Raw genomic sequence first — 12,061 nt, 5'->3', positions numbered from 1 at the left:
TAAGTCTGTTTTGTGCTTTCAGTACGTAATTTATAAGGACTTCTATTACATATTCTGCCAGTTTAATCCTAGAACAGTTCCTTAACGTCAGCAGGGCAAGTGGCCAGCGCACGGCATGGCTGGATCCCACAGGGCAGCCTGGTGGTTTTGTCCTGGACTCAGCAGCTTGGAAGACATGCCAGGTGCGTGTGTGCACGTGTGCCCAGAATTCCAAGAGGGCTCTTTACCAGGGTTTGGTAGATTTGGGTAGCACTGAAGCAGCTGGCGTGGACGAGAATGGAATGAAAAGGGAGCGTGTTGGTGGCGTGTGTGCACGTGTGCCCAGAATCCCACGAGGAGAATGGAGGAGGAGCGACTGCGATATGGCCGTCCGCCTGAGGGGTGCTTTCTCACTTTCCCTCTCTGTCTGTGTCTCCAAAGAGTGCAAGTACCCTGTAGCAGATTTTAAAAATAAAAATCACAACACTAAGTCAGCAGGGCAAACATTATTATCAACACTGCAGATGGGTACACTAAGTCTCAAAAGCAGCTCGTCCAGAATCGTCCCTCTAGTACGCTGCTGACCCACAGGTGAACCCAGGGGTGTGGTTCAAATGCGGAGTCGAGGCTCTGGGTTTTGGCTGACCTTGGGGGAGCCATGGGACTCCTTGGACACGGTGGCCCCTTGAGTGGGAACAGATGAGTGGCAGCAGACACGTGAAGACAGGGAGGACTGGACACCATCAGGAGAGCCACTTGCTGACCACGTGTGCAGCTTTGTAAGTTCAAGCACCGCAGGAGGGCATTTCTGAAGCGGAGTTCCACAGCCAGGGCCTGCAGTTGGTCCCACACTCGGGTGTGTTTGACACTGAGCAGGAAAGAGGATGTTGCCCCAGCAGGTGACCATGGCAGAGGCATGAGACTCCTCACTTGATGAACCTGCTTGAATCTGTTCAAACCCCTGCTGGCCACAGCCTCCTCCGGAACTCAGAATTGCCCAAGGGAATTAGAAACCGTGTCCGTTTCCCTCCCTGCATCTCTAGACCATCGTTAGCTTTTTCTTGTTTGTCACCCTGTCCATCTGTCCCCAGGTGCAGTTTTGCAAGTCATTTGCACTTATTCAGAAGTCTCGTGGGTGAGAGGCAGTGGCCCTTTTCTTCAGAATCAGCTGATTTCACACAAAGCGGTTGATTCTGGCACAGCTCCTGGTCCTTATTTTTCTGTTATCCCAAAGGGAAAAGGCTCCTCAGAGCACGTCCCACTGGCTGGGACGATGGAGAGGTGAGCAAGGCTCACGGGCATTCCTCGGCTCTGGCCCAAGTGAGCTGAGGAATGTTTGTTTGTTAGTTTGTTTTAAATAATTAATTTAGTAATTAATTTTATTTTATTTATTTTGATTTGAGCAGAGAGGGACAGAGTATGAGAGAGGGAAAGTGAGAAAGCAAGCTGCCAGGTCCGGGACTTGAACTGTGGTCGGTAATGCGGAAGTCCAGTACCCTTAACCACCATGCCACCTGCTGGCCCCAAGATTTTGTTCTCTTAATATTTTCTGGGCCTGGGGCAGGAGATTCATGCAGCAGACAGAGCTATGATGATTTCACCTTGTCTTAGAAGTGGGAGTACACTGATTTATCAGGGGGCTAAGCCCAGTCGTGGGTGGTCTGCAACGATGATATCTCTCCCTCTCTCTCTCTCTTTTTGCTATAGGGCTTGGGCGCTCACCAGAAAGACAGACAGAGACAGAAAGCGAGAAATCACCCCCTGGGGGGATGGCCATGCCACAATCCCTTCTCCTCCATTCTCCTCTCAGGATCTTGGGTATGCACACACACACACCCAGTGTGAGTTTAAGCCACTAGGTCCAGGACTTGAACCGAGGTCAACTACATGGGAGTCCAGCGACATAGCCATTACGCTAACTGCTGGTCCCATGAGCAACTATCTCTTTACAGGGACACTTGAGACCAGTGACTTCCCCCAGGCTGGTGTTATACTGGATGTGGAGGTGGGTGCAGGCCAGGGCAGAGGAGAGGAGATCTAGGTGGGAGCCAGGAACTGAAGGACAGCTCCCCTCCAGCCATGGAGGATGGTGGGCTACAGGTGACCCCCAGCACCCTGGGACCATCCCCATCCTGGGCGCAGCCGTGTTTGAGCCAGGTCACTGAGCAGAGGCCAGGACTGGGCATAGGCAGGAAAGCACAGGGGCCCACGCCAGGGTCTTAATTCCAAGACCTGATGTTGGAAAGAAAGCAGACCCACCGTGCTGCCTCCCATATGCGCACTCTGTGCCCAAGCTTCAGGGGAAATGCGACCTGGAGAAGAGGTGAAGTCTCTGTGGCCGAACCCAGGCGTGTGCATCGGCTGTGTTGGAGGACAAGGCCCAGAAGTCAGGGGCCAGTCTAGCCATCTGCAGGGCAGCCAGGAGCCATCACACTCGGGCCGCAGGAGGGAGTGTGGGAGTACTTGAGGGAGGGTGTGGAGGCTGTGTAGCCTAGACTGCACTCCGAGCACAGGTGCCTTCTCGCCATGCCCTCCTTCTCTCCAGTCAGGCCCTTTGCTCTCTGATCCATGCCCCCAGTGTGGACGTAGCCTTTGTTCCAGGCTGACCCCACCATAAGGAGCACCCTTCTGCTGGTCCCCCAAGAGCGGCTGGAAGAAAAACCTCCAAAAAAGAATCATCGACCTGGAACTCTGCAGCCTCCCCTCACACCCTCACGTGTCTGAGACAGAGGCTCTTCCTGCCCCGTCTTTTCCCCAGCTACGGGGTGCAGTGAGAGAGGGGAGCTGCCCTTCTCCACCCCAGTGGGGGACAGCTCAAGGGGAGCCAGTAACGAGGAGCCTCGGACACTGGAGGCTGAGCCTGGCAGGGAGACGGCTCAGTCTATCTCTGGCCTTGGTCCCTACCCCGATCCATGATCCATGTCAGCCCTTTCAGGAGCTTTTAGTGGAAATGAGCTCAGACCTGCGATGGCGTCCGCAGGGCCCCTCTTCTCTCAGCTCCTCCCTGGCTCTTTCAGCCTCTCGGAGGACTGGACCACGTCTGCAGCAGCTCTCCTCCCTGCCAGCACCCCTCACCCACCCACTTCCAGTCTCCACAGCTTTCCCCGCTCTCCTCTTTGAACCTTCCCTCCCAGTTTTCTCACATCCCTCTCTTCTGGCCCCCTGGGATTCGCAGTGGAGGGAGAGCGCCCCTGACAGGATTGATGGCCATTCCCCACGTCCTCACCTGCTCCCTCCCCCGCAGCCAGGCCTCCCCTACAAAAGGCAGAGGCCAGGCCAGCCCAGCAGCTCACCCTTCCCTTGGCCCTCTGCTGGCTGGGCTGGGTGTGCTCTGCTCCCTCTTCCTGCAGGTGACACTGAGGCCCTGGAGTGCCAGGACCCCACCTCATTCGCCATGCATGCTGTGGACAGTCCTGAGGTGCAGGAGCTGCGAGAGCTGGGGAGCGGAGCCTGGGACAACCCTGCATACAGCGGGCCCCCTTCCCCGCATGGGACCCCGAGCATCTGCACCATCTCCAGGGCGGGGCCCACCCTGCTCCAGCCTGAGAAGCCTGAAGATGGACCCCAGGAGAAGGTGCCCGGGGCCCTGGGGTCCAGATGCTGCCTTCACATCTGTCGCGCCATCAGAGGTACCAGGAGAGGGAGGGTCTCCTGGAACACGGGAGAAGGGTGGCCCAAAGCTTTAGGGGAGATGTGATCTGGAGAAGAGGTGAGGTTTCAGGACCCCTGGACCCCAGGTTTGTGCATGCCTATGTTAGAGCCATATGGCCGAGGCAGCCTGCTACTGTCACCCCTTGGGGGGACAGGGGTATGTGGGATGGTTTGAGGGAGGACATGGATGCGGTGATAGCCCGACTGGCCCCAGCACGAGTCTGTGTCATGGCTTCCCTCTCTACAGCCAGGTACCTTCCCTCTTGTCTCCAGGGAGTCTGACAGAGGGGCGGCGTGGGTGTGCTAGAGAGCCAGATTCAGCCCAGGGCTAAGGTAGTGGGGAAGGGAGGACAGGGTGGGAAAGGGGGTGAGGCCCAGAGACAGATGGGTGGGTGCACCTGGGAAGGGCATTGCTGTCAGGGATCCTGGACAACCCTCCAATGCCCCTTAGGGCTCTGGGGAACGAGGCTGACTGAGAACACGGCTGAGAACCGGGAACTTTATGTCAAGACCACGCTGCGGGAGCTGTTGGTCTACACCGTGTTCCTGGTGGACATCTGCCTACGTGAGTTGCACCTGTCTGCATGGGGCGTCTCTCAGACAGCCCATCACTTGTGTACACGTTTACGGGCACCTTCCCAGGGACAGCATCGTCTGTGTAAACAGGCTGTGTCCTGGAGCTTTGCAGAGCAACAGCCAGCCCCTTCGTACCCTTGCAGCTTCAGATATTTTGTTTTAAAAGAACTTGTCATTGAGTTAGAGGAAAGCAGAATGTTAGAAAACCGTTAGTAAAAGGGCGGGGAACCCAGTGCTCAAGTTCAGGTTACAGACATGGACTCAGCAGCCATTGTGTTCTTTTTCTTTCTTTCTCTCTTTCTTTCTTCTTCTTCTTTTTTTTTTTTTTTGAGAGGTTTTTGTTCTAGGATGCTGGCACTCACCAGAGAGATAGAGACAGAAAGCGAGAAATCACCCCCAGGGAGGATGGCCACGCCGTAATCCCTTTCCCTCCATTCTCCTTTTGGGATCTTGGACACACGCACGCACACGCACCCAACATGAGTTTAAGCCACCGAGTTCAGGACTCAAACCGCAGTCGACTGCATGGGAGTCCAGTGACATAGCCATTACGCTGGTCCCAGGCAGCCATTGTTTTCTATAGGCAGGTGCAAGCTGTTCCCCTCTGTAAAGAGCAGAAGTTATTTGGAAAAAATAACTCAGTGGGTTTCCCGTAGTTACTATACTGTATCTAATCCATGTTTCTTTAGAGTCAGGAAAAACGAAACAGAAGAGTAGGAGGCCTTAGAGCTCAGATCCCTGGTAAGAAGGGAGCAGATGCATGGTGTGGCGGTGGTCGCTGTGTGTTCGAGACCACCCTGCCACAGACAGCTGAGGAAAGCGTGCCTGAAGCTCTAGTTATAAACACGATCTGGGACTCTGTGGTCTCCAAGATAGCTGAGTAGACTATGGAAAGACAGGGTCAAGGAATTAACTGTAGGGACCCGCAGGTGGCATGATGGTTAAGGCCCTGGACAATTCCACATAGCAAACCATGGTTCGAGTCCCAGACCTGGTGGCTTGCTTTCTCACTTTCTCTCTCTCTCTCTCTTCAAATTAAAATAAATGAATGAATAAATAAAATGAAATAAAAACAATTTTAAAAAGAGCTAGCTATAGGTAATCAAAAAATTGGGCCAAACCAAGCGGTGCTATTACTTATTGATGTAGGTAAAACTTTGTATTGAGTTGGGACCAGCAGATGACTGGACTCCCACATGGCCAACTGCAGTTTGATTTCCAGACCTGGTGGCTTGAAACTCACACCAGGCGCCTGTGCATGTGTGCTCAGAATCCCGAGAGGAGGCTGGAGGAGAAGGGACTGCAGTGTAGCCATCCCCCTGGGGGTGGGGGCGGCGATTTCTCACTTTCTGTCTCTCTGTCTCTCTCTGTCTTGCCAGTAAGTGCACGTGCCCTATAGCAAACGTCTCTCCAAAAAAAAAAAAAGGAAAAGAAAAAGTGGTGCAGAGGGTGCAGTTTGTCCGCTTGAAGAGAATAGCATGTGTGGCTGTGTGTGCGTTTATGTGTCGACTACAGCTGCAGCGTGGCCTGTACTACGAAGACACTCCTGTTCCTAGATGGTCTTGTAATTTCCGGGAGGTCTATTCTTTTTAGGGTGCACGAGTGTTTTGAAAGTGGAATCTGAAGGTCTTATAACGTAAGCGTTGATGGAAAATTCCTTCCTCTGTATGAGCCACTGTACTGGAGTGAGCCGTCCAGGAAAGCGGAACGAAAATCGCTCTGGCCGTGCTGGGCGGGGACTCCTGTGCTGCACAGAGGGCACAGCTCTGAGGGGACACCACCAGTCACGGCGTGGAGGGAAAGGAGTCCGGCCTGTGTGGAACCACGGCCTACCCAGCGTGCATTTTGTGGGGCCCCTTCTTTTCCTTTCAGCAATGACCTGTCAGAAATGTCTGTGGACATTTTTAGTTTCTTATCTTAACCATCTTCTTGGAAGGGGTGTTGCGATCTCAGGAGAGCGGCTGAAACCCAGAGGCAGAGCCTTTCTCTAGAAATGACTTGACCATCTATTTCCGGATTGTCCTTTAGAACAGAATGGGGAGGTTTCTAGCTCTCCAGAGTGACAGCAAGCCACTTCTGACTCCTCTGGGCGGGGCTGGAAGGGTAAGAGCTTGGAATCCGGAAGCCGGGCAATCCCATCCGCTCCTGTTCTCTGCCTTCCGAGATCGCAACACACTGACGCATGCTGCATGGCCGAAGTCCGAGTCATCGGCTAGTCCGGTAATTACAGGCTCCTTGGGAGGCCAGGACTTTGGAGGTCATCTAGTTCAAGAAGACAGTGTACAGAATCCTTTCTCTGCAGCCCTCCCAGCATGCTCGGTTGGGTGGCCAAGCAGCCATTGTCTGGGGACTGCTGACGAGGCTGTCACTGTTTCCTGGGACAGTCCAGTCTCCTGAGGGCAGCTCCATTTCCTTCCATTTGTGGAGCCTCCTCCTCTGTGCTGGACACTGGGCTGAGGGATACCTGGCTGGGCATTTCCCCTCAGGGGTTTATCTTGTCCTTTTAACAACTTTCTTCTTGGGGCCAGCAGGTGGTGTGGTGGTTGAGGCACTAGATTCCCACATGACCGACTATGGTTCAAGTCCTAGACCTGGTGGCCTAAAAATCACAACAAATAAATAGATAAATAAATGTTTTTTAAAAATCTTCAGGGATCATGGGAACCAGCAGTTAGCATAATGGCTATGTCGCTGGACTCCCATGTAGTCGACCGCGGTTCGCGTCCCAGACCCGGTGGCTTAGAACTCATGCTGGGCTCGTGTGCGTGCGTGCCCAAGATCCCAGGAGGAGAATGGAGGAGAAGGGATTGCGGTGTGACCATCTCCCCTGGGGAGTGATTTCTCGCTTTCTGTCTCTATGTCTCTCTCTGTCTGTCTGGTGAGAGCACGCACCCTATAGTGAAAAACCTCTGAAAAAAAAAAAAAGAAAATCTTCAGGGATCAGCAGATGGCGTATTGGTTACATCACTGGGCTCCCATGTAGTTGAGCACGGTTCAAGTCCTGGATGCAGTGGCTTAAAACTCACACCAGGTGTGTGTGTGCATGCCTGAAATCCAAAGAGGAGAATGGAGAAGGGTCATTCCCCCAGGGGATGATTTCTCATTTTCTGTCTTTCTCTGTCTCTCAAGCAAGTGCACGCGCCCTATAGCAAATATCTCTCTCTCAAAAAATTACTTAAGAGGGGACCAGCAGGAAGTGTGGTGGTTAAGGCACTGGATATTCCCACATGGCTGACCACGGTTCAAGTCCTGGACCTGGTGGCTTGCTTTCTCACTTTCCCAATCTTTTTCTCTAGTCAAATTAAAATAAATGAATGAAAAAATACAATCAAATAATTCTTTTAAAACATTACTTTAAAAAGAAAAAAAAAACAACTTTCTTCTCCCTAGCGAGCCATCTTCTTCATTCCTCTAATGACAACCTTTCAACTATTCACGTGAATGTAGCCATGTCTCTCTTGGTCGCCTGTTTCCCAGGTTAAATAACTTCCATTTTCTCACTGAACTGGTCCAGGGTGATACCTATCATGCAGAGATGGAAAACATGAATTTGCACCAACTTGGGTTCAAACACCACGTTCTACCATTTATGGTTTGGGGATCTAGAGCATGCTATTTAACTTCCTTAAATTTCAGTTTTCTCATCTGTACCTTCCCAGTCCAATAGGATTATGTGAGACTATATGAGATAACAGCCATGAAATCATTAACTCAGTGCCTAGCACACACACGTGTGTGTGTGTGTATTAATTTGCTCTAGGGCACTTGTGTTTGCCAGAGAGACAGAGAAGGAGAGAGAATAGAAACCTGAGTAACACCCTCTGGAAGGATGACCATGCTTCAATTTCTTCTCCTCCGTTCTACTCTGAGGGCTTTGGGCACGCACACACACGTGCCTAGCATGTTTTTCAAGCCACTGGGCCTGGGACTCAAACTGTGCTGTCGGCCACATGGGATCCAGCCACTTCATCCGCCACGCCACTGGCTGTCCCAGTGCCTAGCACGTGTTAAAGCCATTTCAGAATGCCACTGTACTGGCTGCCTGTCTTCAGACCTGGTCTATATCATGCTCAGTAGGAAATGCAGCATGGGCAATCCTATGTGATGCTGGGGTTTCTGTCATATCCAGATCTGGGGCTTGATGAGGACAAGCAGAGGAAGTGATGCTAGACCTGAAACTTGGGAAGCGAGGAGTACTTAGCACCTGGAGAGGGAGGCGAAGAGAAGGGAAGTTGCCAAGAGGAGGGAAAAGCACGTGGCAAGGCTCGGAGGGCCTTCCTGGAAGTGCATCAGTGTGGCTGGAGCAGGGGGGTTGGAGGGGCAGACGTAGAAGATGGGAGACAGGCCGTGTAAGCAGGGCAGATCCCGAAGGCCCACGTAAGGCATGAGAAGGACTTTGGGCTTTATCCTGAGGGCTGCGGCAGAGCCGTGGAAAGGTTATAAACATAAGAGTGACATGATAAATGTTTAGTTCCAGTTCTGGGGAGAATATAAACGCCTGGACATTGGGTCAGAGAGGTATCTCTGGGAGAGCTGAGTGGGAAAATGGTGGTCCTATGCTAAGCATAGTAATGGGACATTTTATTTCACCTCCATAGCAACTTCTCAGGGCCCCTGTGCCAACTTCGGGGTAGTATATCCCAGTGGCTGGCCACCAGGGCTCTGAAGTCAGACTGTCCGGGCACATCCCACGATCAGCTGTGTGACCCTGAGCAACTTTGCTAATCTCTCTTAGCCTTGAATAACGATTACACCCACCTGATAAGATTGATGTGAAGGTTAACTAAAATAGTCCACTAGTACTCACAGTGTCCGCCTGGTACGCTGGGAATAACAGCTGTTATCATCTCCAGCTCACACGAGACCCAGTGACACTCTACTGCAGCCTCGGCAACCCAGCCAATGGTGAAGCATGAGAAAGGCCTCTAAACCTCTGAAAGCCTCCGACTGCTGTGGAGTTTGGCTCTTCATAAAGACCTTGAAATCATTGGGTAGCGTAATGACTATGTCGCTGGACTCCCATGTAGTCGACCACAGTTCCTGGACCCGGTGGCTTAAACTCACGCCGGGCGCGTGTGCATGCGTGCCCAAGATCCCGAGAGGAGAATGGAGGAGAAGGGATTGTGGCATGGCCATCCCCTCTGGGGGTGATTTCTCGCTTTCTGTCTCTCTGTCTCTCTTTGTCTTTCTAGAGAGCGCATGTGCCCTATAGCAAAAACCTCTAAAAAAGAAAGGAAGAAAGAAAAGAAAGAAAGAAAGAAAGAAAGAAAGAAAGAAAGAAAGAAAGAAAGAAAGAAAGAAAGAAAGAAAGAAAGAAAGAGAAATCATTAAACTACTTGGAAATGTGCCATTTAACTGCCTTTGACCGTGAGAACTGAAGTTCACATTGCAAAAGGTCAGCCCACCCGAGAACTCCAAAACAATTCAGAGGCTTTAGTATGCTGGTGGTTTCTACAACGTACAGTAGAAAAAACGTGGGTGTTAGTCCTTGTCCCCATCCTCTCTCTGCCTCTTCCTTCTTTCAGGCAACATCCAGCCTTGTACACGGTCTCAGTAGGGTTATTTTGGCGCTCTCCAAGGTCCTGGTTACACCTGCCTCTGGCCTCTTAGCTCTGTTAGACTCCCTGAGTTCTGGCAATTTGCAATTGGGTGTGTCTTCTCAGTGGGGATGACATAGCCACCAAGAGAGTGAAAATAGTTTCTTAGAGGCCAGAAAAACTCCCAAGCAAAATAAGACTGTCCCCCCCCCCAAAAAGCAAAAAACAACTCCAAAAAAACCAACCTTTTTTTTTTTTTTAAGAGATTTTTTGCTATACGGCATATTTGCTTGCTGGAGAGATAGACAGAGCCAGAGAGACAGAAAACAAGAAATCACCCCCCTAGGGGGATGGCCACACCATAATCCCTTCTCTTCCATTCCCTTGAGATTTGGGGCATGCATGCACAGGTGCCCTGTGTGAATTTTAAAATGTTGGCTCTGGGACTTGAACCACAGTCAACTACATGCAAGTCAAGTGACATAACCATTACACCAACTGCTAGTCTTGCAACACTTGAAGTATTACAGTGTTTTTTTGTCCTCCAGAATGTTGAAGTGCATAAGCAAACATAGTCTTATCCATGGTATTAAAATGCAATGGGACTGGAGGGTGAAGAAGAACACATCTAACGAGGCTCCTGAGGAATGGAGAATGCAAGAAAGATTAAGAAACACTGGACCAGACCCACCTAACCTTGCTAGTCAGTATGGTGACTGGGCTGCCCTCCCAGAGTCTGGCACAGACTAGGGTGGCTGTTGTGTTGCCCTAGCAGGGTGCTGTCTTCTAAGAGCCAAGCAATGGGGCCAGCAGATGGCATAGTGGTTATGCTGCTGGACTCCCACACGGTCACCCACAGATCGAGTCCTGGACCTAGTGGTTTCAAAACCACACCTGGTGCATATATTCTTGCCCAAGATCACAGGAGGAGAAGGGAGGAGAAGAGACTGTGGTGTGGTCATCCATTCCTGGGGATAATTTCTCACTTTCCTTCTCACTATCTCTGACTCACTCTCTCCCCAGTGAACACACATGCCCTAAGGCAAAAATTTTAAACATAAATAAACAAATAAATAAATAAATAAGAACCAGAGTAATATGCACCTGGATGTGCCCCGTTGCCACTGGCAGTTGCTGTGACCAGGCCCAGAAGCCACGTTTAGCATTAGAGTAAACACCGTGGCATAATTGACAGGTGAGAACCAGTGGCATCAGACAAACTGGTCTGCTGCTGCTGGCTTTGTGACCTGGCATGCTAGCTTGCCGATAGAACAGTAATGATAACATTTATAGAGACAACATGTATAAAGAATCTAACAGTCACTGCTAGTCATTATGTCTGAATTTCCTCGTGGGATTTCAAAACCCTCACTTGGTCCTCTGGACTGGTTGTAAAAAGTACGTCTCAAGACCAGTCCCATAGCACGGGGGTTCAGCACTGCACAGAGGTAGCCAGGTCCCATAGCGGACCAGGGTGGGAGCTCTGGCCCAGTGAGCTTGAAAAACATGCTGGCCACATGCATGCATGCCCAGGGTCCTGACCTGATGCAGAACTGGAGGGGAAAGGATGGCAGGGTGCGTGGGCTTCCTTGGGGATGCTCTCTCTCTGTCTCTCCCTCTCTCACGCGTGCACATGCACACATTCATTCTCTGGTATGTTAAAAAAAAAAAAAACCTTTCAAGAAAAAAACCAGTCTGAAAAGGCTACTTACCGTATGATTCCAACGATGATATTCTGGAAAAGAGAAAACGATGGAGTTGGGACTAGGGGCAGGGAGGGCTGAATAGGTGAGGCTCAGCGGGTTTTTAGGGCAGTGATGCTATCCCGTATGATGCTAGGATGGCGGCTCTGTGTCCTTATCCGCTTGTCAAAAGGCACAGGAGCAACACTACCAACAGCGAGCCCTGAAGTGTGCACGGCCTGTGGGTGATGGTAACGTGTCAAAGCAGGCCATCGCGTAGCAGGTACTACTCTCACGGGCGGACTTTTTTTTTTTTTTTGAGAGGTTTTTGCTATAGGGCGCGTGAGCTCACCAGAAAGACAGAGAGAGACAGAGAGACAGAAAGCCAGAAATCACCCCCCAGGGGGGATGGCCACACTGCAACCCTTTCTCCCCCATTCTCCTCTCAGGATCTTGGGCACGCACGCACACGTGCCCGGCGTGAGTTTTAAGCCACCAGGTCCGGGACACGAACCGCGGTCGACTACGTAGGAGTCCAGCAACATAGTCATTACGCTAACTGCTGGTTCCACGTGAGAACATTTTTGAGTTTATTTATTTATTTCTTCCATGGTGGGATATGTATGTATATATGAA

General features: G+C 51.2%; 1 protein-coding gene across 1 annotated transcript in view; it reads left to right on the top strand.

Annotated features, from left to right (window-relative positions):
- The first annotated feature begins 3,373 nt into the window (after positions 1-3,373).
- Positions 3,374-12,061, top strand: part of PKD2L1 (polycystin 2 like 1, transient receptor potential cation channel) — an 88,158-nt gene continuing 79,470 nt past the window's right edge. The window contains 2 exon segments of the mRNA XM_006157380.1: positions 3,374-3,608; positions 4,082-4,195. Of these exon segments, the coding sequence (XP_006157442.1) occupies positions 3,374-3,608; positions 4,082-4,195 (349 nt within the window).

The sequence above is a fragment of the Tupaia chinensis genome, unplaced genomic scaffold, assembly GCF_000334495.1.
Source record: "Tupaia chinensis unplaced genomic scaffold, TupChi_1.0 Scaffold000539_1, whole genome shotgun sequence".
NCBI lineage: Eukaryota > Metazoa > Chordata > Mammalia > Scandentia > Tupaiidae > Tupaia > Tupaia belangeri.
Note: the sequence above shows the minus strand (reverse complement) of the source record. Positions and strands in the feature narration are given on the sequence as shown.